Below are 19979 nucleotides of genomic sequence, written 5' to 3'. Positions count from 1 at the left end.
TCAGTAAGATCTTCATCTTCTAATCCCTACACAAATCCCCCATTCGGCAGAAGCACTGTCAAAACAATCTTCAGAGTTGATCAGGTTTTCAAAGAAATGTTGCCCTGCCCTTGTCCTTCCTTTCAAATTTCTTCATGGGTAAATATAAATACGTGAATGCATAGACTTTCAAACACAGATAGGACAGAAAGGGAGCAGTTTCTTTTTATAAGTGAGGCTTCTCTCACCCACCATGGACAGAAGGAAAGAGTAATCAAATTTTTCACAGTAAGAGCTCATTCTGTGTGTTTGCCAGCAGTTGAAAAAATGGTAAACAAAAAGTTTTATCACTAACAAATAAAAGATTCCCTCCCTCCTGCTTTCTTTTTTTCAAAAATAGTGCCATAGTCTAGATACTCATGTGACCTCAACTGCTCCAAATATTTATTGGTGGAAATATCAACTTCCCATGTCTCTTCCCAGCAAATACGACAGTTGGTTCAGTTAGCTGCTGCAAAAAGTTCATGTATTTCCAAATAGATCACATCAGCACCCCAACCTGGAGAGAGATTTTGCAGTCAATATCACCAGCATCGCCACTTTTCTCTAAACAAAGAGAGATCCAACTTCCAAGAGCATCCCGTCCTGCCTGCGGCCCTCGCGCAGCAGTGGCCTGGGTCTATGGGCCACAGCTGCCCCTGAAAGACCTGGAGCTGGCCAGGACCGATCCCAGCGCAACAAAAAAAATCACTACAAACTGGAAATTGCCGACACAAGCACAACCAGCTCAGAAAGCAGGCAGTGGCTTGCTAAGATGACTAGCTGTATTTTACATCAAATTTTTGAGATTAGTGCACCTCTGTTTGCTAAAAAGCTGCTAATTTCTAAAGTTTTGAAGGCAAAGCAGTCTTACAAAACAGCAAGCATCAACATGAACAATTTTTTTCAAGTCATTTATAAAATAGCATAGAAAAGGAGGAGGAAGTAGGTATCACACTGTTCGTAGACCATCTAAAAACATTCAACAGACTTCTAAATAAAATTCAACAGATTTCTGTATTCAACTTAAAGCAGAAATATCACCAATCTAATTACATATACTTTATCACACAGCAATTGTAAAGGCTTTAAACATGATCAAATTCCAAATAAATGCCAAGTCTTAATAACGCCCATCATTTGGGGACAAAACCAACTACACCAATTTATGTCCCACTGAAAAAACAGCAGTGCATACAGTGCTAAGCTGAACACAATGAGACCCACCAGCCTCCCAGTCACGGTAATCTTACTGCACGGATGAAAAAGGTCAGCCAAGATGGATCAAACCAGAATGATTTGTACAATAGTACCCAATTCTTATATAATGTTTCTCAGCAGTATTTTCAAAGCACAAAGGAGGTCAGTGTAATGATTCCCATAGTACCTATGGAAAACTAGGCACAGAGGAAAGAAACCCACTTAAAACTCACAGAGTATTGCTTTAACTGCAATACATACAAAACCACCAGAAGCTGAGCATGCTCGTCACTGACGCAAGTTCAAAATAAAAGTCTGCCAGTGGACATATATGAATGTTTCTCTTAGAACAAAAGCACTTTGCTTCTACGTAAATTATTCTTCCATCTCTCAGTCACCACTCTTGTTGTGTCTCATGGAGAAAAACCAATGTTGCTATTCTCTCATATTTAGAAAAACACAGTCACTACGTAACTATTATTCTTCCTGGGATCTGTGAAATGTTAGAACTTGCATGCACAAAGGAAAAAATCAATCTAAATCACCTTCAGCTTTAAGCAGTCACAGGACAAAGTTATTCAGGTTTATGTACATGTATGCTCACATCCACACACTAACTAACCATCCCACAGAACTAACTTTAAATCATTATGTGACATCCTAAATAGCTTAAGTTCACACAAACAACACGGACTCCGATACAGATATGAAGCTAAAGAGGTTTTAGTGTTTTTTTTTCCTGTACAACTAAATCCATTAGGACTGCAGCTTAGTTGCAAAGATAAACGGAATCCATGTCAACTAAAGAATCTATAGAATCTCTCACTGCCAGTCTGAAGGAAACCATAGCTGATGGGAAGCACAGACCATTCGGCTGGGGTCACACATAATGTGTACGTCAACAAAAAAAGTCTTTGAATTTTTATACAAAACACTAGGGAAGTGTTGGTAATTTGGGTTTCATATTCAGAGCTCTGAAACAAATGTTCACATTTTTTCAAGTGTATCAGTGAACAGACATTTTAAATAATACAGCCTATAGCTTGATGGTAATCAGTTCAGAGCTGTGAAAATATCAGAACTCCATTAGGATATTTTGCAATAACATGTGTTGTGTCCTCAGGCTCCTCTATTATACTAAAACATAAATTGATCTCTAAGATCAGGAGACAATATTATAAAAGCATATAGAAAAATTGAATTATTAACATGCTATTAGCATGCATATATTTTCTTGGTACATTTCTTCATTTGTTTATTGTACAAACTTAATAGGCTACGAACTTTACTTCAAAAATTCCATAGTCTGCAGAAGCACATACATATCTAGAAATACATGAAATCAAAGAGATCTGTAGAAAGGAAAAAACAAAATGGGGCAGATGATGTTTCAGTGTGCTGACCAGTACATTTTCAGTCTTTTACTGTTCAATTTGAGACAAATTTATAAAGGCTAACATTTGAACGACTCTCACAGTACCAAGTGTAAGCCTATTGGTGATCGATTCTGATGCCTTGGCCATTTTAGCAGATCTCTTCAAGCACACAATGAACTCACGGTGCTCTTCAGGTCTTGAGCTGGAATCCCCCTCAGAGCCTGGTCATTCAGCACACTGCCGACCTCCTCACCAATGCTCATTCCTGCCATAAGCCAGCACAGCCACGGCCATGGCTATGCAGTGAACTTGCCTTCTGTTCTTTTGGCAAGGCGGAACAATGAGTACTTTTTGGACAAAGCTGTTCCTGGGTCCAGTGAATTGCTCAGCCACTTACACAGCTGTGCTGGCACAAAGCAAAGGAAAATGTTTAAAAGTAGCTGTGAGGCGACCAGAGCCACCTTCACTGGCACTGTTGCCAGAGAAGATGTGCATCAAAGCAAGCAAAAGATTACATTGCATGGAAAAGCAGAAAATGGTAAATATGTTAATTAAAAAAACAGAAGGAAAGAAAAAACACTCCTGCCTTCCTGCTTCTATTACAGTAGCATAGGCACAACGCAGTCCTGTGCGCTGAGAAGTTTCTAAAATGCCAGCCCTGTCAGGACTTAGTAAAAATGAGGTACTGCACCAAAAAAGATGTATTGAAACAAAGTTCATTGTGAAGCTGTATTAAAAGTTAAGATTCCCACCAAAAGCAATCTGGGTTGCGATGTGATCTAATTGAGGGATCCTCCCTCGTGGAGCCTGTTGCAAGACCGGCAGACTAGAGCTGGACTCCCTTTTCCCTCCACAGGAATAAACAGAGAAACACCATGTAAATCCACAGAACGTAAGAATACAGTACAAACAAGGATTAACTAAGGGCAATATGATCGACATTATACATTTTAAGATGAGAAACAGATATGTCACTCATAGTGAACCTGTGGAAAACTGTCAACTCACTGCTCACAGGCGAAAGTGGATCAGTACCCAGTGTCTCCACCCGGATACACACACACTGGGTGACCCAGTGCTCTGGGAGCCGCAACAGAACGTGAGGCACAGTCTCAAACTTGCCTTAGCAAAGCCTCTCCATTCCCACGCGTGCAGCTGCCATTCACCCTGATATTCTTAAATTTAAACAGACTGTTTTAATGCAGCCAGTCCCATGTTGCAGTTCAGCCACGGTAGTGGCGCCTGGAAATTGGAGGAAAAAGATTTTGCCGAGGCTACAGAGTTTCACGGCAAGAAATGTCAGGAACTCAGGGGAGCAAAGCAAAGACACCACCTCAGAGCAGTCAACACTGCTCTGTGTTAAAGACGGAGCGCTTTCCCAGAGCAGGAAGCTGGCCGGTCCTGCTCTGCCCTGGAGTGGGCAGCCACACCTCGGCTTCTTCTGCACAGCTGCAGAGATCAAGCACAAACCTTTCAAATCTGCAGTTGCTTTCAGATTTGGAGTTCTCTCGATATCTTGTTTTGTTCAAAGGAATCTTCAGGACACGTTCTCCATTTAGCTGTTGCTGCAGAGGGTAACAACTCATTTCAGGTGTGTTGAATGAGAGCATGCACCTGATGGCACTGGTCTCATTGAACTTAGAGCTGAGAAGAAGTAGCAGCTTCTCTGACAACTGAAATGATTTTGCAAGAAATACCTGATTGCAAACCTTGATTTTATTACAGGCCTTCATACCTAGGCAACGCTCAGCGGATCAGGCAGCCTTGGGGCTACTCCTTAAACTAGAACAGAGCGCTCCAAGCCACGAACATACATGTGGGCGCACAGAGGGCAGGTGAGGTTGCTCTACAGAACAAGCGACCAAGTGGTAATACAGATGTGCCCTCTGCTTGCAATTTGCGGGAAAAGATTCGATTTTCCATTTTTCCAATATAAAAGAACAGGATTATAAAACTGGAAGTGCTAACTTAATTGACTGTGAATGTCTCCCAAACAGATTAAATTTTAAATTCTCCTGGTTACACAAGCAACTTTTCAACATGAACTCTACGGTGTGTCTGATTTAATTCACTCACAGCTTGAAACAATCACCCCAAAACAACTGAACTGTCACTATCCAACTAATTCACAAACATTATTATACCTGTTTAAGAACTAACTTGAACTATTGTACTTAATAATTTTAACAGAATGGGCCAACTCCACAAACACATCTTGCCACTTAAACCAGCATTTTGCCTAAATAATAGAGTCCTTTAGTTGTTGTCAATTAACTTTATTAGGCACCAAAGTTCTGCCTACACCTAGGCGTGTGTCAGTCTTGTTAGCATGGAGCATACCAGGAGCTTCTCCCAAGGGGCACAATACATGATAAAATGCTATAAGAACACCTAATACATACGTACAGCTCTGTCCCCAAGGTTCAGATCAGCAACAATCACCTTTGTTCTCCAAAACATGAGAGCATCCCTTTGGCATTCAGTAACTCAAGAGTAAAGAATGAGAACCAGCGCCAATCTTTTCTGTCCGGGAGAATTAAAATCCAGGTCTCCAACAAGAATCATTTTAATCACTAGTCTGCCAGATACTTTCAGATAAGAAAATGAAGACTAGTCAGCCCAGCTTACCATAGCCAAATAGTTTTAATTTTGAGTTAAAGGCAACAAATGTAGGAAAGCAAATTGTCTGTTGAACAGGAATTGTTCACTGAACAAAGTGAACAACATTCTGAGTTAATGCTCTGCTGACCACTGTGATATTTCTTCTAGCCACATCTAGAAAGAAAAATCTAGTTCCCTTCAGAATTAGGCAGTAAGCCTTTTTATGAGGATTATAAATTTGGATGTATGTGCTTTGATTCTGCAATCATCACTTTTAAAACATCAAATTCCTTCGTAAAACTGTATTGCGTTTAGATACACTGAGTACTAAAAATACTTCTTTTTTTCCCAGATACCATTTATACAAGAATAAAAAAATACTTAAAGTACTCTAAAAAGCCTGAATCAAAAAAAGCTACAGCAAGAAAACCACAGTATTCACTAACAGGCACAGGCAACAAGCAAGTAATAATAAAATTGAACACCAAAGTAAACCAAGCAACCTGTTAAGCTATTTAGGAACAGTAATTCAGACTGAAAAATCAGCAGAAGTGACACAGAAGTACTTTAAGACTTACAGATTAGATTGCAACACCTAAGCAGTCTGTAAGCATTCACTTTTCCTGTAGCAAAATAAACCTGGAAAATATCTGGAGGTTGTGCATGGACACTACAGGTCACAACAGGAAAGATAAATGAAGCCTAATCAAAGACACCCTGGAACAGCAGCAACAGAGTAACTGCTTCGGATGGTCCAGGGGAAAAACTCAAGAAGAAAACAGATCTTGAAAGTTAAGCCTGTGAACGGAAAAAAACGCAGAGAAAGTAATTTTAGAGTGCAAGAGTCAAGGGATTAGCTATTTTGATTATGTATTTTTAGCGTGAAAAAGCCAGAAAATTTCTCCTACATAACTATATCTCGTGGTGCTAATGCTATAGAATGAGACTGCAGCTGTACGAGCAAAGAAAGAGCAAGAGCTGATTTGGTAAGTGCTCCAAGAAGTGTTCCAAGTGCTCCTGCAGTTCGAAACAGCATCCCCAAAGATCCAGGCAGCACTCTACTGTTATTCAGCAAAGCAGCAGAGCAGTGGGTTCACCTCAAACAGTCCAGCTCTTTTCAAAAATAAACTTGGTAAAACCAGGATTACACAACAGATTTCATAGTATAATAGAAGATTAGAGTTCATTTAAAAAAAGGAAGATAAAATTCGCAAGGAATTTTCCATGTGCTCACGGCTCAGCACTGGAATACGAGGTGTTGCTTTAATGTAATATTGGTACTAAATTAGAATGGTTGTGCTAGAGCCAAATACCAAATAAATACACACCACAAAAAAAATTATCTTTTTTGAAAGAAAAAAAAAGCAACTTTTCTAAACAAAAATTTCTAGCACTTGAAAACTGATGCTTTCAAGATAATAGTTATTTGAGCAAATGGCCTCTCACTTTTGCTCTTGCATATACCATAAATCCATCACGCCTCAGCCTAAGAACGCTGTGAAAGCATGTTATGAGCAGGCCCAGATATGCCTTTATTTTACTATAGCAAATGAGTTAACTAAAATAATGGATAAAACAATAAAAACTGTATTCATTAGGAAGTTCACAAAGCCCTGTTAAGACATAGTGGACCTGAACGCCTGTTTGAAGTTTCTTCCCCGCCTCCTCAATTTCCAGAGTTCAACAGTGGACATGCCAGAAGAAGTACGTAAAGGATACTTCAAATTGAAAGTAAGAGACAGCTTAAATACTGGCATGCAAGTTTTTCCAGCTTTTACAGAATATTTGATCCTCTGAGAATAAGCCAGAATAAGCCAGCGTGAACAAAATGTTGTATCTCAATGTAAATGTCAGTGATTTTTAATTATACCTCAAGGTTAAAAAAATAATAATTAGAGCATAACATTTCAGAAAATATAGAGGAATGGAGGTAAATAATACATCCATCATCCCAGAGGTAAAATCTAATAAAGACTGAGATAAGGACAGATGCTACTACTAACAGTAACGTCCTATACTTTAGAAGTTATTCAACTCAGTTATTATCTGAAAAAATCAATTGCTTGTCTCACAGAAATTGTATGAAAATGTTGCGCTATTTCAGTCTTTTTCACAAAACAATGAAACACAAAGGGCAATTATCTCACCCGTGCACAATAAATTCATTCTCAAAGGCCTAAAACCAGTCTGGAATATCCTGCACAGTCTACTCATTTTCTGCTTAGACTTTTTCATTTTTTAGACTCTGAATTCTGCTGCACCTAAACTGTTGTGATGAGCCAAAAGTAATTGTTCCAGCTAGTACAAGCGTTTGTTTATTGCAGTGTACAACAGCAAGTCAGTATTTACTTAGAAAGGTTGATGGAAGTGTTTTTTGAATTGTAAATCTTCATGTTTTCTAATATTGATAAGGGGCTGCAGTTTTATTTTACTGGAATCCTGTAGCTGTTCTGATTGCCAACACACTGGTTTAGAGTCAGAAGTGATTAATCTAGAAACGCTAAGATGAAACATTATAGGACAAAACATAATTACCAGTGTAAATTATCCTGAAGTACCATAAGATATCACTGACCATGAAGTCATGCTTAACCTCCTCTCCCATTTGGACTAGAATAGAGCCTGAGAACTTTAAGGGCAGAGTGGAAATCAGGAAATTCAGCACATTATTCACCATGAAGGAAAGGGAAAAAAAAAAAAAAAAAAAGGCTTATTTTATCCTCTAATTATTTCTACTACACTCTCTTTTCCCTTTGAAAACCTGAAGATTTTCCAATCTTTGTTACCGATACCTGCATGCCAGTAATAAAACACCTACCAGTGTGGATGTATGAAATATATTTTGAACATTTAAATTCTGAGTCTCCCAAAACTGAACCAACCATATGTAGGGAAATCAGCAATACCATGAATTTAGTAAACATTAAGGGAGAAATAAGTCTTAATGTATGGTTCTTTTCTGTGTATACAGATAGACATATCTTACCTTTTGTTGGACTCTGGTTCTGATCTATAAATCCTTTCAAGTCTCCATTTGTGGAAGTCACACCAACCTGACAAAACATTTTTGAAGTCTTAAAATATGATAAACCTTTCTATGTTTTCTAGTATGCAACTAACAGTATTATGAAAGCGATCTGTTCTGCATTTCTGAAACACCATAATCCCGCAGGCAGTAGAGTCTAAAAAGAGCACGAGATTCAAAGCAAAGGATCCAAAACATTTACTGTGTATACATGAAGACAAACACTAATTTTATCTAAGTTCTTACCTAAAATAAACACTGAATATTCTGACATTGTACTATACATGACCTGAGCAGCACATTCTGGCTATTACAGTGTAAGTAGCGACTGTCCCCACCAAGTCAAACGGAACAGCTGCCACACAGCAGAGATCTGCCTGACGTCCAGTATTCTCAGTACTAAGCTGCACAGTCCACAGGTCTGAGATGTGGCTATCGATGCATTTTAAATACATTCACCAGTCTTTAGAGATAAACTGATTTGCCCTGAGGATAAATTATCGGAGACACAGAGAATTTAAACCACATACAGAATGGCGCATCTCAGATTTTGGCATGCACACAAAGCATGGCAAGGTGGACTTCATATAGAAAAATGCAAGATCACTGCTCCTGGATGAGGGAGGGAAGAGATGGAAAGTCCCTCAGATTCCAGCTAACGAGGGATGGGCCCAGCAAAAGCAAGTAATGGTAAGGCACTCTGCAGTTTCAGAGCATTGTGCTTGCACCACCTTAGTCATCTCTGTTCAACAAAGCATTTTGTTTTGTTTCCAAGATGGAAGCTGTGACAAGCACTGAGGGACTGAGCTCTGCCTGAGCAGTAGGCAATTAAAATACGACAAAATCTCTTTTTGAAATATTGTAAAATTTGAGTACTTCTGTAAATAATTGGAACAAAGAGTTTCTAAGTTAAGAAAAAACAATCATAGAATCAAGGATCAAATATTTGCTTTATTTTACAGATGTATGTAGTAATAATGGAACATATACTGGGGCCACTCATAGAATTTTAACCATATCAAATTAGAGAATCATTTAACTGCAAGCAAATTGAACAGTAGTAATATAACACTAAAATTAACTACACAAGAACAAAAAAATACCTGCTACAAGCATTCAATGGCTCAGTTCCGCAAGAGAACTTGTATTCAGCAAGTAATTTTTGAAGGGGAAAATGTGCACGCAGCACTGTGACAGACTCTCTTGAAATTACTTCTATTAAGATTTTTTTCACCATCACGAGGAACATACGAACATTAACTGTTGCTGCACTACCCTGATTGTAAAACACTGCCTAAATGAGCTAAGCTACGTGCTTGTGTAAACAAGCCCTTAGAGATGCTCACTGTGGCTCATCAATTTATTTCAAACGTTGTCTGTATCAGACTTGCTCTTTCCTGTCACACCCAACTAGACAGTCATATACTATTTCCAAAGGGCAAGCAAGTGCTTCGTTTCTTGCAGACTATGGTATCACCAGGAGTTGCTTTTGAAACGGAGCAAGTGTTGTCCCATTTTTTCCTCTCCGTTTTCCCTTTTGTCTCCCATCGGGTGGCAGCGGTGCAGAGACAAAGTAGCTGGGGAGGACATGAACAGGAACATCTGGATTTGAGCAGGGCAAAGAGGAGGAAGACACGAAACCAAAACACAATGTCTCCTATCATGCTTTGGTAACAAATCCATGCAGAAACCAGCAGCATTCTAGTACTCCTCTCCCCAGGTGATCGGGCAGCAAGGAAAGCTCATGTGGTAAGAGCTGTGACTCCTTACACTGAAAATGTATTCTTGAGGAGGTCTTTAAAAGAGAGGTTGGAAAGGTTATTAAGTTGCATAGCATATAGCATTGAAAGGGCATCATGACTGCAAAGCCAGGACGAAGAGTCAGCACTCTTGGATCATACTACTGCTGCCTTTGCATAATAAATAATAGTATCAGCTTCTCCCTAGGACCCCTGCCTCTGCAAGAAATAGAACACAAATATGAGAAAATTTTAATGCAGAGAAGGAAAAGGGGAACCACAGGAATAAATATCAAGTGTTAGATATAAGAGCCTTAACTCGTTCCAAGAGGAAGGACGCTTCATTCAGAAGCACTGAATTTTATAATTTTGTATCAAAGTTTAGAAGAACTTGAAATCAAACTTGAATTTCATGAGAACTTAAATGAGAAGTGTGGCAGATCTAAAAGGAATTTGTTTCGCTTACAGAAAAATTATCCTAACTAAGCCCTCAGAAGCAGCAAAGTGCGATGCAATACTGCAGCAGAATGAGAACGTTGAAGCATTCCATTTCAATGTCAGAGAGGCCCCAGGCCATATCCTTAGGAGACTGTGCCACTGCTTTGGGGAATCTTGTTATTTAACCACTCCTAATCTGAAACCAGCAAACAATTCAACGCTTACACAGGTATCATTTGTTGCTTTCTGTGCGGCTCACATGATATTTCTGCTTTATAACACTGCTCCAGAGTGTCTGGATTACTGGTTATGGCAGGAGCTGGACTCCTGCTTCTGTCCATCTGTAGCAAGATGAATCCAGCCATGAAGTACAATGAAGCAAGCACTTGGCAGGCTGTTGCATCCTATTAAATATTTTCATCAAGATTTTATCCCCTTTCCTAGTAGGTGACTAAGAAGTACCCAAATGGGGCAAAGGGAAATTAAAAAAGAATCACAACCAGAATCTTAGACGAGGCACACTGTCACAAGCTGTTCTGGTAGCTTATGAGTTTTCTCTGCTGCTTGACATAGCGTTCAGGTAGCAAGTCTCTGCCTGCAGACCTTCCCTTTCCTGACAGAAATCAACTTTCCCATTAACCTGAAGAGTTTTTGTTCTCTCTGCCCTCATTCATTCAGACTACAGCATGCAAATGGATAGGGAATCCATCAACTGTCCATTTTCTTATATCTGTAAGCCCTAACAGACCCAGTTGTAGACATACTGTAGAAGTTACAGTACACTTACAGAAACAACTCAGGTAGGGCCTAAAAAGGGCTCTCATCATGAACTGAAAGAAACCTGCATGGACTATCAGTGCAGAACAGCTAGTGTCCTTTACATTGTTTTTGAAGAATTTCCTTTGAAGACAGGTGTTAAACCTTGTTTAAGGCCCCCTTGACCAACTTTAGCAGTTAAACTAACTTGTTTTCTTCCATATTGACATGTGAAAGAACTGTTACAGCCGTTTAACTGACCTCATCTATGAGAGTACAACCACCCTCTGAGAAGCAGCGACAAATAACTTCACAAGCATATGTACATAAACTCAGATCAGACAATCAAAACTAAGCCTTATTCAAATAACCTGCTTGAGTCATATTATTTATTTTGTTCTAAAAATAAGTTTACAATTAGTATTTACTCATTCTCCCCCCCCCCGATTTCTCAGTACTGTTTTAGTGCCTTCTTGCCTCAAGGACAGATGAGAATGAAAGTACAAAACAGACAGGAAAAATGCATTTTATTATATAAGCAAAGAATGAAATAACCCATTACAACAGGGTGATTTAAATTACATCCGGGTACAATGTGTATGGCAAGCACATAAACATTTAATCTCAGCTTTAATTCAACATTTTATTACTCATAGCTGCTTTGGTTGCATTTGTTTTCTAAGGAAGGTCAAATTACCCGTAAGTAGTGTTCCACAAGCAGATACTAGAAAGTGTCCTGCATTTAGAGAAAGTGAGCAGTGAGCCCAGTCTTAATAGTTCTCCCATCATGTACTCAAAAAGTTAGCATGGAAAAACAGTGACGAGGATTGTTATTCATCTTATATTCAATCTATGGAAACAGTTTGCCATGTGCTTGAAGCACAAGCTTCCTTGGAGACACGGTGCTCAACATAGTTTATGCATGTGAGATGCAAAGACATTTTAGCCTAAGATCACTGCACCTTGTTCTTGTGATGCATTAGGAGCACAAACTTCCCTAGACTACTGTGTCCCTGTTGAGGGGTAGCGATTTCAGAATACAGAGCTGACAGCTTCCTGATGTGTAACTGTGTAAGATACTGATGTATAAGATACATGCCCTTTAAGGGTTTTCCAGATGATGTCCGAATTCCAGTACCTTAAAGTTCCCTTTCCTTGATGCTTCAACAGAAAGAAAAGATGGAAATAGTTCTGCAGAGAAGCTCTCTCCCTTAACTCACTCTGCAAATCATTAAAATATTTTAGACAGTATAAAGGACAAACACAAACCTTACATTTGAAACAGGTTTCAGGCTGCAGAAACCCATAGACATATGCTAAACCCTGGAAATCTGCAAATTCAGAAGCATTCTTGGGCCTTCTAATAGCAACAGAAAACACTAGGGCTGACACTATTGGCCTGAGTGTGCAGTTCTGAGTAACTTAGGTCAGGAAATCCTGAAGAAGTGCTATAAATAAGGATAGAAAGCATATTATCACCCTTGTTTTCACACAGTTATTTATTTTGTAAATCCTTTGAACAGGTATACTTAACAAACATGAAAACAATTCTTCTTTCATCTATACCACAGTAACTGCTTTATAAAAAATAAACCCATAAACATGAACTACATAAACGATGCAAACCTAGTTAATATGCAAAATTTCAAAGCATAGATACCAACAAAATATTTATTCTATAAAACTGTAGTCTATATAACCATAGCCTTGCATTAAACAACAAAACCATATTTCTATATTCTGCACAAGACCCAGACAGAATGTCATACCTATTCTGTAGGTTTGCTCAGACTGAATGTCCTTGGAAGTTTTCCAAACCCAAAGCCCTGAGCAGTCCTGAACAACGCACCAAGCCACTGGGTTCTGAATTCAAGCGTAAAAGAGCTTTATACAAAGCACCAGGAGATGGCCTCCTGAGATCTTTCCCAACCGATGTCAACCTAAGACTACCACACAATACTCCGTGGATTTTATTGACATTGGTATTTATTCTTTGACTGCATAGAATAAAAGGTCACAACCACAAACGATTTGTATTTGTGGAGCTGTTCCACATACATCAGTAAATTACCTATTTATATTACAGTTGAATACGGCCTATGAAATAAGTCAGTCAAAGGGCTTTGCATATACATATCAATTTACTTTCTGGTTTGGTCAGCTTGAAGCAAACCATCAGACATAAGGCATCTGAAAGCCTTACCTAGAATGACACAGCAAATGAAACTACTAATAAAACTAACAGAAAATAGATTTCCAAGACTTGAGAATTAATTTAATCAAACTACGCTGTTGGCATCAATCTAACCAAATATGTACAAAATCTTTGGCAGTTACTGAACAGAGAGCCATCCTAGGGTTACCTACACTTTTATTGTGTATTTCTTCAGCCATCTTGGCTCACAAACCTGTTCAGGTTTAATTAGACCGCAGGATGCCCTACCAAAAGCAGTCAACAGGTAAAATGGCAGGCACCCAAAGTCATAGTGAACTCACTGACCACCAAGCTTGATCAGAACTGTTCTCTATAGAAATTGTCTACCTCAGGAAGCACAGCTAATTAGGCAGAAAACTAAGGCCAGGACGTTAGACAGTTCATGACCTTCCTCAGAACAGGAGAGTCAAATATAAAGCCTCTAGACTCCTCACTACAGGCTTGTTAATGTGGCAGATGAAGAAACAGGAAGGCTCTCAGTCTTCTAGAAACCAAGAGTGGATAGACATTAGTAAAGAAATACGCTGTCTTTCTGTTCTTTATTGAGTTTTAAGAGTTGGGCTCAGTAGAAGGATTTTACTCTGGTGCAAAGGGAAGATGCTTCAACAAAATGAGGAGTTTGGAGCAATGTTAGAGGAATCATAGAATATCTCAAGTTGGAATGGATTCATAAGGAAACAGCATAAAGCTGTTATCAACCTGACCTATAGCTGAGTAAACTCCACATCCTTAGATGGTTTCTAACCAGTTTAAATTTCTCAAAATAATACTGCAGAAAATTATGGGGGTACATATTTGTGGTATACAAAAATCGGACAAGATTTTTTAATTTGAAGGTCTTTGTGTTTGATTTCTTGTATGGACAAATATAAGAAATCAAACACAAAGATCTTCAAATTCTGAAAGCCAGAAGTGACTGGCAGCAAGCGAATGTAAAGAGTAATAAGTGTTGTAGAATTATACTTACATTTTTTGCCGTCATGTCAGACAATATTGCTTTATAGTCCGTAAAACCATGAGATATCCCTTTTCATCTTCACAGAATCTTTAAAATGAACATGCTGTAAGAAAGTTAATGAAATATCTTAGTTAAAATATATTTTCAGTTACCTCTTTAGCTGAAACCCTGCACCTCCAGAGGACAGATTTTTTTTTTTCCCTTCACTTTTTGATAAAAGTCAGGTTCTGCACAGATATTAGAAATGCACATTGCTTGGATTAGGCAGAAATGTTAACTTACAAACAGAGGCTCACGCTACATAGAGGCCTAACTATATTAATGCACTAGTAACACATGTTATACCATTCAATGATTTTAATTACAAGACTTTAGTAATCACTTGCATCTAATGCAGATTAACTCTAAAAACTGGAAGTGAATTAATTCTCTCCATTGTGTCTTTAGCCTCCACCAACAGAGAAGGCTTCTAATTCCATCACTGCAGACATTCAAAGATCTTGATACAAAAGTAGGAAATACTATGAAATGTATATACACAGCAAATCTTAAGTATTTTTAGGAGACAGCCAAGAAAAAAAAAACATTCCAGTTCAAACTAATCTTTTTCATATTTTCACAGTTTTTTTTTTAATTAGCTCTATGCAATTAGAATTATAATATTAGAATTCCAGGAAAAGACAAACATTTTGCTATACCGAAAAATACTTAAAGTGACTTTTTTTTTTTTAAAGCAAAGCTTCCAGAAGCCTTAAAGAAAAGAGAAGAACACAGGTTACAAGTCAATGCTGGCAACACAAACCATTTTAAAGAGAGAATTAACTTGACAAAGCATTTAAGTACTTTGAAAGTACCTTATAAGTACTACTTGCTGTTAAAAAAAAAAAAAATAGACTACAAAAGACATATGAATTGCACTTGGATGTATAAGAAAGGGAGAACTGTTCACACTTTCAAGTGCAGAATCAATTCAGCAAAATCTTTTGGAAGATGCCTAATCTTCGTGGTCCAGAGGAGGCCACGCAGATGCTGAGAGGGCTGGAGCAGCTCTGCTGTGAGGCCAGGCTGAGAGAGCTGGGGCTGTTCAGCCGGGAGAAGAGGAGGCTCCGGGGAGACCGGAGAGCGGCCTCCCAGTGCCCAAAGGGGGCTGCAGGAAAGATGGGGAGAGACTCTTCAGCAGGGCCTGTGGTGATAGGACGAGGGGTGATGGTTTTAAAATAGAGGGAGGGAGATTCAGATTAGATATTAGTAAAAAAATTTTTTTACAATGAAGCTGGTGGGACACTGTCCCAGGTTGCCCAGAGAGGCGGTGGATGCCCCATCCCTGGAAACATTCCGGGCCAGGTTGGCCGGGGCTCTGAGCAACCTGATCTGGTTGGAGATGTCCCTGCTCCTGGCCGGGGGGTTGGACTGGGTGGCCTTGGAAGGTCCCTTCCAACCCAAACTATTCTGTGATTCTAAACTAGTTACCAAATATGAGCCACGACCATGTACAGTAGAACTCACTAGTTACAAAAGCAGAGTGCAATTCATGCTATTTCCTCTGTATCTTAACCTACGCAAAGTCTCAGAACAGCCAGTATCTTCACCTCCTTTCTAGAAAAATGTCAAAATTGTTTCAGTAGTGTGCGCAGCTAATGTGGAACTCAACTCTCACTGCATTAGTTGGGTTGGACAATCCAGAAGAATTTTAAATTCTAGGATTTTTGGTTCATTTCTTGGTTTATTCAGACATCATATCAATTAAACTGCTATTAGAGTTAGTGGAAAAAGATTTTATTCAACGTAGAGGTGTCCTCCATTTCCTGTTCAATGAGTTGTATTTCTCTTCCTTAACGCCTCCACTTATTGCAGCCATAATTAAGCAGTTACTCTAGCATGTGAACACCACACAACATTGTCTACTAAGACATTCTCCCATGAAAACTTGTAAGTTTTAGTTTCACAACAAAACATCCAAGAAAATAAGAAGCATTTTTCTCTGCCTTCAGGGAGAACACTACAGAGAGAGATCTATTCACACCCTGGGGAAAGGGGCTACTGGATCTGTGTAGCAATCCTGAAACCTGAAGAAGAGTCACAAAAAAGTCATAAATCTACAGCAGTCACGGCAAAGAGCAAATAACTGAATCCTTGCATTGCATCTGAAAACTATCATCTATGTGCCTTTTCTTTTCCCACCTTCCTCCTCTTTCCACACAAACCCTCCAAATACATAATCTGGAGCCCTGGGCAAAATTCATGACGCAGTCTGACCTCCCCCCCTCTTGCTTTAAGAAGCTTTACAAGTAATTTACTCAAACAAAACATAGTTAAGAACACATTTGCTAAGCAGTTTTAACAGGTTTACAGATAAGCAAACTAGTCTCATCTCTGACAAGTTATTTGCTATCAAGCTTAGGGATCCAGAAGGAATTGTCCGTGAACTATTACAGTCCTTTGCCACAATGCTCTTCAGCCAGTGTGAACAGTTGGTATTCTTCCAACCTTATGAACACATTTTGTCAAGCTCTAGAGGCCAGACTTTGTGACCTCACCATCTGCCATGATCTCGTCAGGTTCAAACAAAAGAACCTACACAGATGGCCTCAAAATGGAGATTCTCTTCATTCCCCATTGTTGTTTGACAGCTTGCACAACACAGATAAACACAAAATGCAAACTTTTTGTTCCTTAGCCAGTTTCTACTGAAATTCTTTACCTCATAAAGATGGGTTTAGAGCCCAAAGCACGTGAGACACAAATATCACTTTATTTGAACCAAGGTTGTCCCTTCGCAATCTAAGCCTTGGTTTATAATCCACTTCCATCATTTTGCCTTTTCATCAAATATCGTACAGTACAGTAAGCCAACAGAACTATCTGACTTCGTAAATTTTGAGTTGTAGTTTCTCCTAGAACGTATGTTGCCTAATCACTTACGCAAATGACATTAAAAAGTCAGTTTGGGCATTAAATTTACCAAAGCCCAGACAATCAAGCTCTAGTTACAACAAACCGGTAGAAGAGTGTTTATCTGAATCTGTTCTTGTTACAAGTTAAAAGCCAGATCTATTCTGAAGTTTCGGGGATACTGAAGCTGAATCCCAGTACAAGACACAACGCAAAACAGTTATCTGCAGAAAAATATTATATTCCTTCAGAGGTTTATATTCTGTGGTCCAAAGTCTTCTTTTTAAATTATCCCTTTAAGATACACATACTGGCTAAAACCTAATAGTAGAAAAGAATAAAGCCCCATACCATAACAGTCTATTTTCTACCCCTGAAAATTAAGCTTTATCCAACTTACACGGGTTTTCTTTAGCTTTCTCAAATTCTGATCAGTACTTCACATATCACACCTTCACGCGGACAAGCGCCACACAAAGGTTCTCTCCGGTTCAAGGCCACTTCCATCTCAGAACAGAAAGTGTAATTTACCTAATTATTACATCAGTATTAAACATCTACAAATTAAGAGAACTATTGGACAGTTACCTAAATTGCTATTATGAAAAGCCTTCATGTAACACAAAAAAATTTGTAGAGATATTTTAGTATACTAGAATGACTATCATCACCAATGAGCGTTTTTTTCATTTACTTGATCACGAGTATTGCAAAGTGAAAATCATTCCAAGTAACTGGTTCAGCTAACAGTAAAGAAAGTGTCATCAGTTTCAAGAAAAGGCCAGCCTGTCCACTAGAAACTAGTTTATATTCTTCACACCCTGCTCCATAGTACTTACTTTCAAGCTACGGTACTGCAAGGCCGATTTCAGAAGACAGCAGTAACAAAAAGATTCCTTATTAATCAGCACAAGCTCAGTTTTAAACCACTAATTTATGCACAGCATCTACATGGATTAGACCACCTGTTACACATATGTTGCTTTATTGTGTCTCAGTTTTCAGACCAGTAAAATTCCCAAATTATGAAGTACTTATCAGAAATTCACCTGCTCCAAGGAAGCATTTCCCCATCTTGTTCTTAAAAAAAAAAAACATTTCAATATCCAGCTCCTTTTTGAAACTATTGAGATAAAAAAAGGACCAATTTTAGTGAAAATATCTGTACTGGTCAGATTAATTTCTTTGTACCCCAAGAAACAGAAATTCCACTTTGTTATCAAATTTCTGAAATTTAAATTACAGCTTTTGAATCTCTATAAGAAGACTCCATTGATTTGTCAACTTTATTTTCCTGAGTCCTCTTCAGCTGACTCAGTCCCAGTTTTATCCCTTAATTATGTATACAAGAAATAAATTTGTCCTACAAACTGCAAAAGACAGAAACACCCACGACCATAAAACATCCAGCTTGTCACTTAATGAAGAACTTATAAAAGCCAACCAAAGAGTGTATTCAAGAAGTTGCACATACAGAGTGGGAAATAAGCCACCATCTTCAGTCATTTTTATTTTGACAATAATATTAGAAAGTAGCTCTTAGGAAACATTTGAAAGGAACTCCCACCATGATGTGCATGATAAAAGGTCTTGCAGGTACTACGACTTATTTTTTCAGCTTTTGCTGTGAGCAACTATATGCCTTCAAAAAAGCCCTAGTAGATAACTGACAAGGTGATCAGAGAAACTGAACAAAAGAAATCTAAGTGACCTGACTGCTAAACAATATTACGAGGCTTCAACAAAATAAAGTAACTGAAGAAGAGCAATGAGTTTAAAAGTTTCATTGTTTAATCATTTTTACATGACTGCAACCTATGAATCCAAAATACAGAATTTTTCACTACTACATGACACAAAACCGAAGTGAGTGTGGCTGCTTTAAACCAAGATGCAAATGGAAGATACAACTACCTGAACATAATTTGAAAGTGAAGATCTCATCTCGTAGGTTGGGGAAACCAGCTAACACACAAGAAATCGGGAGTAACAAAACCAAACAAGTACCTACAACTGACAAGGTTCTCCTAAGTTCCTGTGATTCAGCATAATGCCCATTTATCATCAAAACAAATTAACCGACACCTCCTGACAACAGCAGTAGTTATGACTCAAATTTACAACAGTACAAAGAACCCGCTAGACTTACCCTCAGTGTTGTACATGTTACAACATCATTAGCAAAAACACTACTGAGTATCTTGAATGCCAGGGATGAAACCAGGTCTGAGTTGACGGACGAGTGACAAGAACACACAACACAGGAATAAAATCCAAAACTGTAACCTAACTCTCCCCTAGATGGAAGCACCCAAAGACTCCATGTGCTTCACTGCTGTCCTGACAGCACCGACACCCAAATCCCAGCAACCTGGAACAAGATATTCCTTCCCTCAAGGGACTCGGTTTCTTAGGCACGCTCTTAGACATGTCTAATGTCATGCAAGTACTAGTGGTAAACAGTATGTCTAACAGGAGCAGCACTTATGGCTTACTTCAAAACCAGTGAGGTGAACCATGTCCCTTATTGGTCAAATAAGGAGGATGTTACATTAAACATACGGAATAATTCCTGAGTATCTGAACCTTCGAAGGCTCTTTTAACTCCTCAAACCAGCTTACTGTCATTCAAGGTAGGACTTGACATCAAAATAGTGGATAACGCTCACGCAACACTTAAAAGTGTAAGACAATCTAAAATTTCTTTTTCAGTTTTATAGACAATTTACTTTTCTCAGCACAGACACATTTGGAATTAACA

The 19979-nt window shown here is 38.7% G+C and overlaps 1 protein-coding gene across 4 annotated transcripts in view; it reads right to left on the bottom strand.

Annotated features, from left to right (window-relative positions):
* Nucleotides 1-19979, bottom strand: part of TFDP2 (transcription factor Dp-2) — a 64348-nt gene that overhangs the window by 27918 nt on the left and 16451 nt on the right. For all 4 annotated transcript variants that reach the window (XM_086754186.1, XM_086754187.1, XM_086754189.1 and 1 more), the window contains 2 exons: nucleotides 14336-14429; nucleotides 8182-8248 (listed from right to left, as the gene is read on the bottom strand). In XM_086754186.1, the coding sequence (XP_086610312.1) occupies nucleotides 8182-8248; nucleotides 14336-14350 (82 nt within the window). In that variant the 5' untranslated portion in view covers nucleotides 14351-14429. The remainder of the gene's footprint in view (nucleotides 1-8181; nucleotides 8249-14335; nucleotides 14430-19979) is intronic.

Source organism: Chlamydotis macqueenii, chromosome 9, assembly GCF_036417535.1.
Source record: "Chlamydotis macqueenii isolate bChlMac1 chromosome 9, bChlMac1.mat, whole genome shotgun sequence".
NCBI lineage: Eukaryota > Metazoa > Chordata > Aves > Otidiformes > Otididae > Chlamydotis > Chlamydotis macqueenii.
The sequence above is the reverse complement of the archived record's forward strand: the minus strand, read 5'-3'. Positions and strand labels throughout refer to the sequence as shown.